This window comes from Solanum verrucosum, unplaced genomic scaffold, assembly GCF_900185275.1.
Source record: "Solanum verrucosum unplaced genomic scaffold, falcon-dt-bn FXZP01000078.1, whole genome shotgun sequence".
Classification (NCBI taxonomy): Eukaryota; Viridiplantae; Streptophyta; class Magnoliopsida; order Solanales; family Solanaceae; genus Solanum; species Solanum verrucosum.
Window position 1 is genome coordinate 292,912 of NW_026020150.1, and position 18,009 is coordinate 310,920.

Sequence of the window (18,009 nt, forward strand, 5' to 3'; positions counted from 1 at the left end):
ACATTAGAAATCAACTTAGTTCTTTTTGTGGGAAGCTTACCATTAACCGACATATATACCATGCGAGTTATAACATGGAATTTGGTGTCTGCCCCACACCGAAAAGGGGTATCCTACTTGACAAGTTGAGGACCATAAACTTCTAGCTTACGTGGATCTACTATCTAATGTCTATCTAACACAATCATCATGTGGAGGCACATAGGTATGTGATAAGGAGGTTGCTACTAGAAACCCCGCCTCAAGCTAAGGGGGAGCTTCCATCTCATATCCTCTTGGTGTTAGGCATAAATCCCACAGAATATTCATTACTCTTAACTTCTCTTATCATTATGGGACATGCGTATCCACCTCTTTTCTTATCATTATGGGACATGGATATTCGCCACTTGCCTTATCATATGATAACTTCTTAGATCATGCGTGAGAAAACCTTTCACCATCCATGATATTTTCATAATAGCTTTCAAGGCCCATAGTCATTCACTTCAAGCTAGAGATTCCCTAATACTAATAGAAATAGTTTTGAAATTGTGATTTATGATCATTGATGACAAATCCAGATACCATACTAATCAAGATCGTATTTAGGAAGATAGCCCAAAAAGCATTGAAGGCAAATCTAGATGTCATTCATGTCATGTGGCCAAGATTCATAGAACATATAGATACCTTCATCTATAAGCTTACTTGAGTCATAAACATTGCTTTCATAAAAATATGCATAATTTCATAAAACATATTCATGGATTTAAGCTTCTTCATCAATTCATGTAAATTAGGGTTCATAGTCGAAATTCATAGATGAATGCATGGTTCACATGGAATTAGTTGAAAAGCATGTAATTAAATCCAAGTCATCAAAATAAGATCATAATAAGGCAATTCAATCCATACAATAGAACCATTGAGGAATTGAGTGAAAATCTAATCAAAACTTGGGAAATTAAATTGGAGAATTGAAGAAACTTTGGGGGCTCAATGGGTGAATTGAACCCATTGATGAACTCCCCACATACCTTGATTGAAGCCCTAAGCAATGATGAAGAAAGGAGACTTGAACTTGAGAACCCTAGCTTCTTCTTATTCCTTGATCCAGAGAGAAGATATTTTTGGAGAGGATGAATTTTGTCAAGTTTAGGGAATTTAAAAGAATGAATTGAATTTGGTAGTTTTTTTGGCTTAATTCACTTATATAGGCTTTGAAATAGGATTTCAAACGATGAATTTTAGGGACCAAACACTTTGGGAAAAGACCAATATGATCCTAACTTAAAAACTTACGAGGTGACTTAGAAGAGGGGCTTCACGAGTTGTCTAAGGCATCACGGGCCGTATAGTCGTTCGTGAAGCTTCACCTGTTTGCAGTGCTTCAATAAAAATGGGCATAACTTTTTACTCCGAGTTCGAAATTAGGCAAACTTGGTGGCATTGGAAAGAGGACCCAAAGACCCTTAATTTGATAGATCATCAACCACCTAATTCATTTTTGTCTTGAGACATTTGATCATTTGACAATGACACAAATTTTTAAAACTGATAGGTGACTTGTATGGACCCCTAGATGGGTCGTCCAAGTCACCACATGACGTCTAAGGTGCCTTCTAGGAAACCTCTCCTTCCCAGGAAGACTCTAATGGTCCTTCACGATGCGCTAATTCATTTTGTGCTAAATCATATGATCTCCTGAAGTTGACCCAAAACTCCAAAACCTGATCAGCCCCTTTCATAAACGACTTCACGTTTCGTGTGAAGCTCCACATACCCTTTAGGTAATTGTGGTTCTTCATAGTAGCTTAGGGGGGTTATGTGCCTCTTTTCACGGACCACCTCACGGTCTATATGATGCTCCATAGACCGTCTAGGCATCTGTGGTCATCTACAGAGGTTGCATGCAACACCACGAGTAGGGTGACGGGTCATGGTCCTCTTCACGGCCCGTGGACCCCTCTGTGGTTTGCCCTTCTCCCTTAATCAATTCTAGTTCAAATTTTTGAGGTGTTACATTATTATACGCAAACTCAATCAACGGCAAATGATCATCCCAATTGCCCTTGAAGTCAATTACACAATCTCTCAATATATCTTCCAAAGTATGGTTATTACACTCCACTTGCCTATCGGTTTGCTGATGAAATGTCGTACTAAGCTTAACACGAGTACCAAGACCATTTAGAAAAGATTTCCAAAATTGAAAGGTAAATTGGGTACCGCGATCAGAGATAATGGATAAGGTCACTACATGCAACCTAAACATTTCCCTTAAGTACAACTTCACATAGTCCTCCACCAAATAAGAAATCTTGACTGGAATGAAAATGAGCTGATTTGGTCATTCGATCCACAATAACCCAAATCGAGTCATATTGACGCTGGGTGCGGGGTAACCCAACAATATAGTCCATATTCAAATCTTCTATCTCCCAAGTAGGAATACTAATATATTGGGATAAACCTCCCAAATTCTGATGTTCAACTCTCACTTCTTGATAATGAGGACATTTGGCCACAAATTCCACAATATATTTCAACATCGCATTCCACCAATAGACCTCCCGCAAGTCACGGTACATCATCATGGCTCCAAGGTGAATGGAAAATCAAGAACTATGGGCGTCTGATAGGATTTGCTCCTTCAAATCGTCAACATTAGGAACACACAAACGACCTTGATATCGAAGTGCACCATCTCCCTCTTGGGAGAAAGCCTCAATGTATTTCTTAAGCACCACTTCCTTCGATTCAACAAATATTTGATCGAGACCTTTCTTGGATTTCACTTCTGACACAAAAGATGATTTTGAACCATTATGTACTATAACACCGCCTTTGATAGAGTCAACCAACCGAACATCCAATCGGGCCAATCTATGAACATCTCTAACCAATTTCGTCTTACTATCCTCAGTATGAGGAACACTACTCAATGATAACTAATTAAGAGCATCTGTCACTACATTTTCTTTATCGGGGTACTAGAGACCACTCATGTCATAATCCTTTAGTAACTCAAGCCACCTCTTTTAGCAAAGATTTAGATCTTTCTGCTTGAACACATAACTGCTACTAGTTCCAAATCATGTGTAGGATAGGTCTTTTTATTAATCTTAAGTTGTTGTGAAGCATAAGCAATAACTTTCCCAATTTGCGTTGTTGAAGCCCAAATTTGACTCTCCACATTTATTTAACTAAAGTTTTATTAATAATATTAATAATAACAATAATAGTAATAATAATAATAATAAATAAGTAAATATATATATATATATATATATATATATTATGAAATTTGTGTAGGAATACAAGAAGATTTTAATTATTTATTTTATTTGATAAATTTATTTCATAAATATTATTATTTATAAAAATTAAATGTATTATATAGATATTACTACTTAGTTTCTCATTTTGTTTTAAATTTTACGTGAAATAAATATTGTTCTTAAGGGTTAACTCAATTTTTATATAATTTCTATCGTTACAATAAACATTTTTCGACATTTTTTAAAATTACGAAAGCTTAATTAATTAATGGGTTACTAATTTATATTAATTTTATTTTTGGAATGACTAAATTTATCAAATAAGCTAGTCTTGCAAATTAATTATTTTTAATTTAATAATTATGGTTATTTAATAAAGAAGAGATTATAATTTTAATAGATTTAATTTGAGCAAAACTTGGCAATCCAAGTCTTTTAAATTCAGTCAATCTGCATGCGCCACGTAGGAAGCACATGAATTGTTCTTTTTCAGCTTAAATCTTGACCCTACAATCTAATCTAACAACCTTAATTAATTCAAGTCAAGAAAAGTTAAGAGTCAAGTCAAGAGATGTTAGGAGTCAAGTCAAGAGTCAAGTTAAGAGAAGTTCATAGAGTTTTCCAAAAGTCTTTTACAAATGTTTTAACTTTGTTTTAAGACTTGAGTTTTGAGTTGAATAAAGAGTAAAGTTTGGAGTGCATTTCTTCAAAAGAGTATATCGGGACTATGTATTCCCCAAGAGTAAATGTTTTCACATTTAAACAAGAAAGGAAACTAAGATTTCAAAAAGAGTCTTTGAGCTAGTTATCAGTAAAGAGTAAGAGTAAAGTTCATTCTTCAAAGATTATATGGGAACTAAGTATTCCCAATAGTTCAAATGTTTTCACATTTGAGCAAGAAAGGAAACTGAGATTTCCAAGAGAGCTTTTAAGCTAAGTTTTTGAGTAATTATCTCAAACCAAAGAAAGAGTTTTGTTTTTACAAACATATGAGCTAAAGTATATTTTGAAGTAGTATTGAGCACCGATATAGGGATGAGTTTGAGTTCAGATAACTCACGTCTCCATAAACCATGTAGCCATCATGGGTAGTAAAGGATCATACTTTTTAGATGACTCCTTAAGATACTTTTAGCATAGACTAGTGGATCCACTAAGTTAAGCGTTCTATATGACGGCAAAGTATAGGACAGTTCTGGCAGCGTGGGCAAGATGTTGTATCACCACTAAGGCTCATAGTGGTGGTTGTCAGTTAGAAAAACTCCCACAGAAACTATATTACTTTATTATATTAGTAAAGTTGAGTTTGTTATTAAATTTTCTTTAGCGAACTAAGTTGTGTTCTACTATTCTAAATGCTTTGTATAAATTGCACTATTATTGTTGTTTTACACTGCATTTTGAGTTGAGTTATTCAGGAGTTGAGTAAAGCCAAGGTAAGTGTTTCTTCCAGATTCTTTTCAAGCTAAAGTTATGTTTAGCATTCCAACTCGCATACTGGTACATTCAATGTACTGATGCCAGTTGGCCTGCGTCTTATTATGATGTAGACGCATGTAACTAGGATCAGCATCCAGCGCCTCGTTGATCCAGTTGAGCACTCAGAGTCAGTTGGTGAGCCTCCTAGATTTTCGGAGGATCCTTTTTATTGCTTTCAGTATTTTAGTTCATTAGGATGTTGTGGGTCTTGTCCCGACATCCATCTCAGTTGTTTAGAGGCTTCATAGACAGAGTTAGTGATGTTAGTTCATGAATCTTTACTTTTCCTTTTCAGTTAAGTTAAGACTTGAGTTGTCACTTTGGCAGTGAATGTTATTATAATACATTCTAAGTTATATGTTGAGTAGTTCAGTTTTACTTGTTTTAAAAGTATTTATCTTGAGTAAAGTCTTCTGCTGAGTAAGTAAGCCAGACCAAGGGTTCGCTTGGGGCCAGCAATGGTTCTCGAGTGCCGACCACGTCCAGGGTGTAGGCTCGGTGCGTGAGACCCATGATGTTGGTAGAAATATCTCGATCATTATCCCTCTGCTCTAGAGGATATGATCACTTTAAGGGAAGTAACTTGTTGCTACAGATTTGGGCGTTGGAACACTTCTATCAAATACAAGCAGAAAATGGCACTGAAGCAGACTTACACCACAAAATCAGAAGTCATGCGATGAGATTGAGCATGTGGGATGCCCCAAATAATGAAGATGATTGGTGCTTTTAACCCACCTCGTACGAAACATATTCAGTGTCGACTACTATGGGTCCATGGCCTAGCTCTGTTGAGAACCAACCATGCATATTTCATTGAGTTGATTGGGTTGGAAGGCTTCCAGCCTTATGCACCTCTAAGAGTCCTCCGACAGTTTGGAATTACCCAAGGCGTTCGTCTATGGTCAAATATAGCATTAGTAGAGGTTGATTATGAAGGAAGAATCCTGATCGAAAGGATTGCTACTTTGGTACAAGGATGGTATGACGTTCTTGACTTAGGCATGGGGTTGAGTCGTGGTGCACTCTTGAATATTATACTTGGCTTATGATGGGAAGAATTCTCACAAGGCCCAGTTGTGATGGGATCTTGGGGATCACAGACACCCAAAGATCAAATCAAATTGGCACAGAGTTATTGAACCTTATGCCCATCACCACAACCATGTATCATCAGGTGACCCCACGGTCTGTCGACCATCTCATACAGGTAGTTGACGATGAACCAAATGAAGAGACGAAGGAAGACCTAGAAGAGGATCCTAGAGAGCCAAATGAGGAGATGGAAGAGGATTCAAAAGATATTCAGAGCATGACCCTAACTTGTATGACCCTAGATATGAAGGAGTGATGCATATGGAGAATGAACTGGTTCCAACAGTAGAAGACACTCACTCAGAATATGGTTCCATAGGGTTTGATGAAAGGGAAAATTCAAACAACTGGAAATGGAAGATCGACAAATCCCTAGAGTACCACCCAAGGCCATATTATGATGGGGACGATGACGGTGACGATGCCCCAACTTTGTCGTAGGTCATCTTTCTTTTTCGAGCTTTCTCCTCAAAGTGTCGTATGGCCTATTCCTCTTGTATGCCTTATAGCCTCCCCTATACTTTCATTTCTTAGGCTTCTGATTGCCTACATCAGTGTAATAGCCATATTGTCTTGAGCAATGAAGTTATGTTTACTCCAAATCTAAAATGTGTTTAAATGGATCATTCATTATCAAACTAATTGCAACGCAGGCCTACCTCAGACAAAAAGAGGTTTTATATTAGGACGCATCTTGAATGTCGCTAAATTGGTGTATATATATGTTACACTTACATATTTGTTACGACTTTCAATCTTTCCCAAACTAACATAGTTTCTTTTTTTCTTTTTTTCTTCTTTTTCATCATTTGTCCCCAAAAGTACGTTGATTTGTGTCGACTTGCAAATTGCCTGACTCACGATACAACCTTCGATCAACAGGAAAGATGATTGATAAAGACGAGTTCAACGCTGCTGTAAACCTAATGATACCTATTGAGAACCCTGAAGGTTCTCAAAACATGAAAGACATCCAAAATGAAGAGAAAATGGCTCAAATGGAGCAAGAACTCGAGATCTTGAGGGAAGAATTACGCCAAGTGTGAGACTTGGCCAAACTATCAGCTACCACTTTCCCTACTTTCAAGACGTCTATCTACTTCACAAAGGATGACTTGCCTTCTGCCTACTTGCCAAATCAGCCAGAACAAACTCAACACGCTCCCGCACACGGTTAAGTTCCACCAACTTCTCCAACCCTAGTCAGGACCGTTCTTGACCTCTCTAATCGCGACCCTACCATACCTACAATGCATCAGATACTTGGGGCACATGTCGCCGCTCCCTACGAGCCACATGTTCCACCTGTATATGTCGTTGGAGCTCCTACCTTCACAACTCCAGTTGTGGTTAATGTCCAGTACGAGGTCGATCAATATGCAGAAATGGAGAAAGATGCTCGATTGAAAGAGGATGCATCGATCAATGCCCAACTTCATGGTCTGAGAAAGGCATTGAAAAGCTTACAAGTCACTAGAGGAACAGAGAGTCTGGATTATGATGGCATGTGCATTCATCCAGACATTGACATGCCGGTAGGGTACAAACCACCAAAGTTTGACATGTTTGATGGAAAGGGTGACCCTCACACACATTTAAGGGCATACTGTGACAAGTTAGTCAGTGTAGGGAGAAATGAGAAGTTGAGGATGAAGTTGTTTATCTGGAGTTTGTCTGGAGAAGCATTAACCTGGTATACCCGCCAAGACCCTCGCAAATGGCGTGATTGGCAGGAAATGGTCGAGGATTTCATGACATGTTTCAGATTCAATACTGAAATTACTGTTGACAGATTCTCATTGGCCAACATACAAAAAAGCCATCAGAGAATTTCCAGGAGTACGCACGACGTTAGAGAACTGAAGCCACAAGAGTGCAACCACCACTAGATGAGAGTGAGCTCTCGAAGTACTTTATTCGAGCTCAAGAAAGTGTCTACTTTGACAAGATAATGTCAATGATGGGCCAGAAGTTAGAAGAATTGGTCAAGATGGGAGACTTTATCATCCAACTACAAACTGTTGTTGGGAAGACCATGGGTTCACTTTGCGAGAGAGATTTCTTCCACTCTACATCAATGTGTAATGTTTGAGTGGGGTCGCACAGAAGTTACCATCTTGTAACACCCCGGAAACTAGTAGACCAAACTAGAGCCACAAGCTAGGGTTCTATGGTTTGATGTATGTGAAATAGAGTCGTAGATGAGACTTTACGTACTTAGAATAAGAGGCTTAGTAGTTGAACGTCAAGACACATTTTAGACCCCATAGTTTAGAAGGTCATCTATGGAGTGGTATAGGGTTGCAAGGGCAAAGGCCAAGGCCAAGGGGGTAAGGCCCTAGCCAAGGGCCAAGGTTGCCCAACCTTGGCTAAGTCTGCCTCAAAGACCACGACCACTTTCACGGCCAGTGGACTTGAACACATACCATGAAGTGGTCCGTTAAGATGACTTAGGATGGTGGGAGGCAAGGCCATGAGGCCAAGCTACTGCCCCAAGTTCACGAACCACTTCACGAGTCATTGGCTTGACCACGGCCCATCAAAGTGCTCGTGAAGGTGCCTTAGTGTTATAGGGTCTTGGCAGGTTGTGGGAGCCACTGGTCAAGGAACCACGGGCACCACCATGGGCCGTGGTACCCTTGATGAGCCGTCATAGTGGCCGTGGTGTCTGGACGGGACAGCCAAGTTGATGGACTTTTGGGTAAATTCCTATTCGACTAGGTTTAAGTGGGGGTCGTTTTGTATGTCTTTTATTCACCTATTTAGAATATTTTAAGTCATTAGCGCCCAAGTTTAAGTCACTTTACATTAGACACAATTCAAAACCCCAAATCACTCCTCTCTCAAATATTTTTCTCTCTAAGAAGAACCTCCATTGAAGAAGAAGAAGAAGAAAAAGCTAGGGTTGAAGCTAAGGTCAAGAACAAAGGCTCCATTGCTAAAGGCTTGTGCTAAGGCTTTGATTAAGGTATGTTTAACTCTTCATCTATGGGTTCTTCCACCCATAGAGTCCCCTAGAATTTCTCCTAATTTGTGAAGAAGAACCCCAATCAAGTTAAGGTTACTTCCAATGTATGGGTTTTAGGTGGGTATGATTCCAAATGGTTGGATACTACTCATATATGGTTAATTTAGTGTTGATTCATGATATTATGAAGATTTTATATGAATTCCTTGGTTAACCCTAATTTTCAAAGTATGTGGGTTTATGCTTTTGGATGAAAAATTGATGATTCTTGCTAGATTCTCTTGGGTTGTTATCATGTATAGAGCTTATCCAAGAATGTGAATATGAAATCATGAATTGAACTAGACTTATGCATGTATGTTAGAACATGAAATGAAATGATTAAGAATTGGGACTTTCGATGAATTATGCTTAGAATTACTTATGACTAAGGCTTGTGACTAGTATGTGTGGTGATTTAGACTAGTATGATGATTGTGGAGTAAAGCTGGAATGTAGGGCTTGAAATCATAATGTTGGTCACTAGGGCTTAATGAGTAAGTTTAATAGCATAAACTAGTTTGCATTGATTTGATTCACAATATAGATAGAGTTATGGTGGAAGGCGCTTACCCACATGACCTACTTAGAACTATATGTATGCATGTATGTAGAATTTGAAGGGTTAATTACCTAAAATGAATCATGCTTGTTAGAATAGAATAGCTTGAGGTTGAGTATTATGATTCCTTCATGGATAGTTGAATTATGTAGCTTGGGATGGTAGATCTCATGGTAGCTTGGGATGGAGGAATTAAGCTCTCCTAAGGTTAGCTTGAACTAGCATTGGTAGGATGCTTTTCATGGTAGCTTGCATTAGTATAGGGATGGTAGCCTAGGATTGAGGATCTATACTCTCATATAGGTAGCTTGAACTAGCATTGTTAGAATGCACTTCATAGTAACTTGATCTGGTTAGGCCAAGACCATTTATGGTAGCTTAGGATTGAGACACCACACTCTCCTAAGGATAGCTTAGGGTTGAGGATTCATACTCCCCTTAGGGTAGCTTGCATCATATTGAATGTTTGCATGGTGTCTAGATTGGTATACTTGTATCCTTCCTAGGATAGCTTGGATTGCATGGTAAGGTGTTTTCCATGGTAGTTAGGTCTAGCCTGCTATGTGTTATTCTTAATGGTATAGAATGATAAATAGTAAGCATTGAGTAAGCTAGCCTAAAGGAGTACTTAGTGCGAGTGGTAATATGGGATGCCATTCATACATGGTACAAGTATGACTTGAAGCTACTTATGAAGTGTCATCTTACGTGATGTATGCCTAGCTTGGATTGTTGCTATAGTTGCCTTCCATGATATGATCGACTTAAGATGATAGTTCCTTGTCAATATGAAATTAGGTCAATAGTGACACTTAGTAATGGTAAATATGAATATGGTGACTTCAAGGGTATGCTTAGTGTGTGAGGTATTATGGGATTCCCCACATGCATTGCACAAGTGTGCCTTGAGGTTACTTAGGAGTATAAGTGCTCTTATGATCTGAAAACCTAGGTCTTGACTATGAAGGTGGACTATGACCAAGAATGACCAAAGAGAGGTATTTAGCTTGGATAGTATTATGGGATGCTATCTTTGCCTTGCACAAGTATGCTTGGAGGTGGCTTGTGAAGTAGTTCTCTTGAATATGAAAGGCTAATGGTTGGAGTATGAACTTATGGATGTCTTATGTTGACTTGTGATGGTATGATGCTTATGTTGGAGTTTATGTTATGAATATGTTATTGTCTCTTATGCTTATGTCTTGTGTTGACTAACCATTTGAGATGCTTCATGATGTTATGTTAGCTTTCATACTTGGTACATTTTGTACTAACGCATATTGCCTACATTCTAATCAAATGTAGGGTGTTGGGAGATTGAGTTGCTTGGAGGCTAGGTTCCTAAGTGCAAGAAGACTTGAAGATTTAGTGAGTCCTCATAGCTTCGAGGACAAACCCCTTTATGTTCCTTTTATGTATTTTCTTATGTTTTAGACTTTATATGGGCTGCGTCCCAAGACTTTTATTCATGTTATTCATAGATGGTTTGAGACAAAGATTTTAGTAAAGACTTCCGCTTTTATGAAATGCTTTCGATTGTATGTTTAAAGAAAGTTTTAAATTTTTCCCTACTTTTCTATGATCTTATGTTATGATGATGGTAAGGGCTTGTATGCGACCCCTTCGGGGTTAAGTACGCCATGTTACATCTAGGGGGTACCCCTGGGTCATGACACATCCACGGGGAGCTCAGTCACCCCATCCTTTCTGTTAATGCTATCCCAGTCACTGATGAGCTAGACGGAGCCACTTTTCACACTTTGGAAATGATGCAAGCTGTAAGGGTTAGTGTGGAAACAGAGCCAGAAAATACAAAATTGTCAAGTGCAGCAAAAATGGTTGCGTCAGAGATATTGAAGTATGGATATCAGCCAAAGAATTGACTTGGACCAAAGTCCAATGGCATAGTTGAGCCAATCCAGTTGAAGCATCAGAGAGGCACCAACGGACTCAGATATGAGCCTACCTCAGGAAGAGTCCACCAGGAACAAAGCAATACAATTTTCGTACCAGAAAAAGCTTTGATTCCAGATCAACCTGGTAATGATCACATTGTAGAAGCAATAGGCAATCTATTCGTGGCCATGGCTGGAGAAGAGGAAGAGATAAATCTCAGTAAATTGACCATTTGTGATGCGAACATGGAGAAATCTTACAAAACTGGACAATCAGCCCGTCCCTATTTCAACCAGAGTCCTGGTAGTGTGGAAACGAAAGTTTTATTTTAAAATTTGCATGATCAAATTGAGGCTTGAATCATACCTAATCTTTTGTTGCTTGCCTCTTCTAAAAGCTAGAATGCTTTGAAATAAAAGTCTTTATTTTTCTTTAAAAAATTTCTCTTGTTCAACGGTTATGACATGTAACGAATCTACCGAGCAAGGTGAAAGTGATAAAGAAGATCACAAAGAGTACAATAAAAGCATGATGCCTGAAAATCTACCACATGAGATCGAACAAGTTGAAAGTCAGAAAAAAAAACCAATATAGATGAAACAGAGGTCGTCAACTTAGGAGAGGAGGAAATCGTGAACGAAAAATGAGTCAGCATACATTTGGAGGTTGAAAGAAAACAAGAGTTAATAGAGTTGCTTAAGCAGTACGTTGACGTATTTGCTTGGTCTTATGATCACATGCCAGGATTAAGCACTAATATTGTCTCATACAAATTACCAACTGATCCCACTTGTCTACCCGTTAAGCAAAAGACAAGAAAGTTCAAGCCGAATTTGAGTTTAAGGATCAAGGAGGAGGTAACTAAGCAAATCGAGGTGAATGTTGTGAGGGTTACAAACTACCCCACATGGTTAGCCAACATTGTGCATGTGCCAAAAAAGATTGGAAATATCAGAATATGTGTGGACTATCGAGATCTCAATAGAGTCAGTCCTAAGTATGACTTCCCCTCTTCCAAATATTCATATACTCATTGATCATTGTGCCAAACATGAGTTGCAATCATTTGTCGATTGCTTTGCAGGATATACCAAATCCTAATGGATGAAGATGATGCAGAAAATACAACATTTATCACTCCATAAGAAGTGTATTGCTATAGAGTAATGTCATTTGGTCTCAAATATGATGGTGCAACCTACATGAGGGCCATGACTACCCTTTTTCATGATATGATTCACAAGGAAATTGAATTGTACGTGGATGATGTCGTTATCAAATCCAAAAGAAGTTCAGACCACCTGGATGACTTACGAAAGTTCTTTGAGAGGTTGCGTAAGTATAATCTGAAGTTGAATCCAGCAAAGTGTGCATTTGGAGTACCCGCACGAAAACTATTGGGATTCATCGTTAGCAGGAAAGGCATAGAATTGGATCCATCAAAGATAAAAGCAATCCAAGAGTTATCTCCACCCAAGACCAGGAAAGACGTGATGAGTTTCTTGGGAAGACTGAATTACATCAGTCAATTCATAGCTCAATCTACAGTGATCTGTGAACCCATATTCAAATTACTGAAGAAGGATGTTGCCACGAAATGGACAGAGGAATGCCAAAAGGCTTTCGATAGAATCAAAGAATACCTATCCAACCCATCATTGTTGGTCCCACCAGAGCCTGGAAAGCCTTTGTTATTATATCTATCTGTCATGGATAATGCATTTGGATGTGTATTAGGGTAGCATGATGAGACACGTAGAAGAGAGCAAGTTATTTACTATTTGAGCAAGAAGCTCACACCTTACGAGGAAAGATAAACCTTGTCGGAATGAATATGTTGCGCTTTGACTTGAATTGCGCAAAAATTTAGGCATTACCTGTCTGCATACACCACGTACTTGATCTCAAGAATGGATCCACTCAAGTACATCTTTCAGAAACCAATGTCTATAGGTAAGCTAGCAAAGTGGCAAATTTTGTTGAGTGAGTTTGATATCGTGTACGTGACACAGAAGGACATCAAAGAAGAAGCCCCGGCTGATCACCTCGGAGAAAACCCGGTGGACCAGGATTACAAGCCACTTATGACTTACTTCTCTGATGAAGATGTTTTGTTTGTAGGAGAAGACATATTAGAGTTGTATGATAAATGTGGGATGTTCTTTGATGGAGGATCAAACTATATTGGAGTTGGAATAAGAGCAGTCTTAATTCGGAAACAGGTCAATATTACTCAATCTCGGCCAAGATTAGGCTCTACTATACCAATAACATGGCGAAATATGAAGCTTGTATTCTCGGACTCAGGATGGCCATCGACATGAACATCAAAGAACTCTTGGTGATAGGAGATTCTGACTTATTGGTTCACCAGGTGCAAGGAGAATGGACCACTAAGAATGTCAAGATCCTGCCTCATTTGCATTACGTAAAAGAGTTGAGTAGGAAATTCACAAGGATTGAGTTCAAGCATGTCCCTCGAGCTCAAAATGAGTTTGCCGATGCTTTGGCCACATTGTCCTCGACATCCAAACAAAAATTACATTGACCTATCGATATAAAGATACATGATCAACTTGCATACTGTTTTCATGTAGATGAGGAACTGGATGGAAAACCCTGGTACTATGGCATCAGAAGATTGATAGAAGCACAAGAATATCCTGAAAATGCCACAAGCAAGCACAAATGGACTTTGAGGAGGATGGTCAATCATTTCTTCCTTAACGGAGAAATCCTATATAGGAGAACTTCGAATTTAGGATTGCTAAGGTGTGTCCACGCCGCAGAAGTGACAAGGCTTTTGGAACAAATACATGCAGGGACATGTGGACGCCACATGAATGGGTTCACTCTAGCAAAGAAAATTCTAAGAGCTGGATATTTTTGGATGACCACGAAGAGAGATAGCATCCGGTATGTGCAAAACTGTCATCAATTTCAAGTACATGGGGATTTTATATGAGTTCCACCGAATGAGCTCAATGTGATGGGTTACACTTGGCCATTTGTTTTTTAGGGCATGGATGTTATTGGACCCATAGAGCCTCCCGCATCAAATGGACATCGTTTCATTCTGGTGGCTATCAATTATTTCAAAAAATGGGTCGAAGCTTCGACATACAAGGTAGTGACTAAGAAGGTAGTTGCAGACTTTGTTCACAACAATATAGTTCGTCGGTTTGGAATTCCAGAATCAATTATAACAGATAATGCAGCCAACCTCAACAACGATCTTATGAGGGGAACTTGTGAAAGGTTCAAGATTGTTCATCGAAATTCCACAGTTTACCAGCCACTGATGAATGGAGCAGTTGAGGTTGCAAATAAGAATATCAAGAAGATTTTAAGGAAAATAGTGGATAATCACAGGCAATGGCATGAGAAGCTAACATATGATTTACTCGGTTATCGCACCACAATCAGAACATCAACTAGGGCAACTCCTTATATGTTGGTTTATTGTTCGGAGGCAGTAATACCTGCCGAGATGGAAATACCATCTTTAAGGATTATCCAAGAGGTTGGTCTGGACGATGCAGAATGGATACGTAGAAGGCATGAACAATTGATGCTCATCGATGAAAAGAGGATGGACGCGGTTTGTCATGGACAACTCTATCAAAACAGAATGACCAAAGCATTCAACAAGAAAGTCAAACCCCGACAGTTCACACTTGGGCAGTTAGTATTGAAGAATATCTTTCCTCACCAAGGAGAAGCTAAAGGGAAATTTGCACCAAATTAGCAAGGGCCCTACATGGTTCACAGAGTACTCTCTAGAGGAGCAGTAATCTAAGCAGAAATGGACGGCAGAGTGAACACAAAGCCAATCAATTCAGACGCCATCAAGAAATACTACATTTGAAGACCTCAAGATTAGTGCTTATTTCTTGTACTTTTGCATTTTTCAATGTAACAGAACTACGTCTAGACCTGACTTCCCACGGTGGGGTACGTAGGCAACCCACATCGGATTTGGTCTCTCTTAGAAAACCCAAAATCATCATTTCCATGTATTTAGAACTACGCTCGACCTGAATTCCCTCAGTGGGATACGTAGGCAATCCTTGTCAGATTCGGTCCCTTGCATATTTTTCACTTTCCTATTGTATTTGAACTACGTCCTGACCTGATTCCGCTTGCATGCGTAGGCAGCCTGAGTCAGGCTCGGTCATTGCATAACATGTTTCTTACTTTTCCTTCATAGTTTTCAGTCTTCTATTGTAATCAAACTACGTTACGACCCGATTCTACTTAGATACATAGGCAGCCTGAGTCAGGCCCGATTATTGCATTTCATATTTTCACTCTCCCCTGTTGTATTTGAACTACGTCCTGACCTGATTCCACTTGGATATGTAGGCAGCCTGAGTCAGGTTCAGTCATTGGGTTATATTTTTCTTACTTTTCCTCTATATTTTTCATTCTTCTATTGTAATCGAACTACGTTACGACATGATTCCACTTGGTCATTGCATTACATAATTCTATTTCTCCCACTTGTATTCAAACTACGTTGCAATCTGATTCCTACTTTGGGGATACGTAGGCAGACTGAGTCAGGCTCGATCAATGCACTGCATAATTTCCACTTTTTTTGTTACCCTTAGGAAACGCGTCCTCATAGTTAGCGTAACCTCGGAATATGAAGAATCTTGATCGTTGCAGTGTCTGCAAAAGATATTGGAAAGCTTCATCAGGAGGGTAAAATCTACAAGAAGACTATATTGGATATAGTCAACAAAATGTAAATCTCGATGGACTTCGTAACATGTCATAATCTAAAAAATGCTGGAGAATTACTATATATATACATAATATATACGTAATACACTTATTTGCTAGAAAAACAAGCTAATTCTTTTCAAAAGATTTTTATACTCTTCCACCTGCCAAGTCTCTAGGTTAAGCAACTATGTGCAGGACAAAGAAGGTACCGAAGGATTCCAGTTACGAGGCTTCAATCCGCGAGTCGATACAAATCAACACCCCCTCCCAAACAAAAAAAAATACTTTGGGTGCAGGAATACATGAATCAAGAAAGATAACATCAAGCCTCGGGGCACGACTGGAGGCGCTATTCGACTTCTCACAATCATGAGCCAAAATACTCTTTCCCTACTTTATTTCCTAAAATTACTTCCACCTACATATTATGTCTAAGAATATTTTTTTTAAATCTTCGCAGGTACACTCAAGATCTAGACCTAATACTGAAGAAAAGAGGTTCTTCGTAGAAAAATAGGATAGTTAGCTTTCTGTCAAAATAACTCCACCAACTGGAGCTTGTAATCTAACCTCATAAACAACTCTGCCAATCGGAGACCACCGTCAAACATCGTCAAACTCCGCCAACCAGAGGTTATACATAGCAAACATCGATCGACCTCCGCTAAATCGGAGCATGTATATAAGCAAAACAAGAAACATTCCGCCAATCAGAGGCTAACATCGTAGTGACGTCACCAAAGCTCAAATAATCAGGGGAATGCAAGCATAGCGACGCTGTCATACGCCGACAATCAAATGTTACATTACAAGTTTTACACAACCAGATACATGCTTTTACATTACAATAACCCTGTTGGTCGGAGGTTTTACATTACAAGCTTTACACAGCCGGAAGTAGGCTTTTACATTACAATAGCCCCGCCAGTCGGAGGCCTTTACATTACAAGTTACTTTACCTACGTCACATTCACAACACAATAAGAAGACATCAACAATCGTTTGAACATCTACACTCTACTCTTTACATTACTATTTCAATTTATAAGTTTTGAACCGCAACAGGTACTTTTCACCCTTTTACATGTTTTGCAAGACAACGCATTACAACGAGGAACTCCCTCTAAGAAGCAAACTAGGGCAAGTTAGTGCGATGTCAAGCATCACTAACTACGTCAAGGATTCACTTTCGAAACTCAACTCGACTCGATTTTCAGGAGTTCAAATTTAAATCTTCCTTATAACTCTTTTATGTCTCAGTTCATTATAACTTGACACTGGGGCATCCTTTTGAAAATTTATCTATCTACCATAAGTCTTCAGTAGAAATTGCTACAAAGCATTTTTCATTCAAGTTTTTTAAGGACTGTGTCGCATCCCTCTATTCTTGCTAATATCTTCATACCTCACCATCAAAAGATTTTAGTATTACCATAATTCCATACTGGGAAAATTTTAATCAAAATTTGCTATGGTCTTACACTCTCGAACTACATATGGACTGATTTCTCATGAAACCTGAGATATGTAGGTAGCTCAGAAGCCAGAGTTCATCCATTACTCCATAAACATTTCTTGTCAAGTTTTTTCTCAAAGTATATTTTGGTGGTTGCCTAAATTGGATCGTGTCAATGTGTATTTGTCCACGTATTCTCTACTCTCCTTCATGGACAAAGAAAGGGGCAAGTTGTTGACATCCAATTTTGGCTCTCCACATTTATTTAACTAAAGTTTTAATAAAAATAATAATAATAAATATATATATGTTACGAATTTTTTGTAGGAATTCAAAAAGATTTTAATTATTTATTTAATTTGATAAATTTAATTCATAAATATTATTTTTCAAAAAAATTAAATGTATTATATAAATATTACTACTTACTTTCTCATTTTTTTATTTTACGTCAAATAAATACTGTTCTTAAGGGTTAACTCAATTTTTTTACAATTTCTATCGTTACAATATACATTTT

The 18,009-nt window shown here is 38.5% G+C and overlaps 1 protein-coding gene across 1 annotated transcript; it reads left to right on the top strand.

Moving 5' to 3' along the window:
* The first annotated feature begins 13,212 nt into the window (after positions 1–13,212).
* LOC125828061 (uncharacterized) lies at positions 13,213–15,050 on the top strand. The gene is made up of 4 exons (XM_049507365.1): positions 13,213–13,593; positions 13,677–13,743; positions 13,900–14,246; positions 14,322–15,050. Exons 1-4 carry the CDS (start codon positions 13,213–13,215, stop codon positions 15,048–15,050), a joined length of 1,524 nt encoding a protein of 507 aa, XP_049363322.1.
* Positions 15,051–18,009: the final 2,959 nt, after the last annotated feature.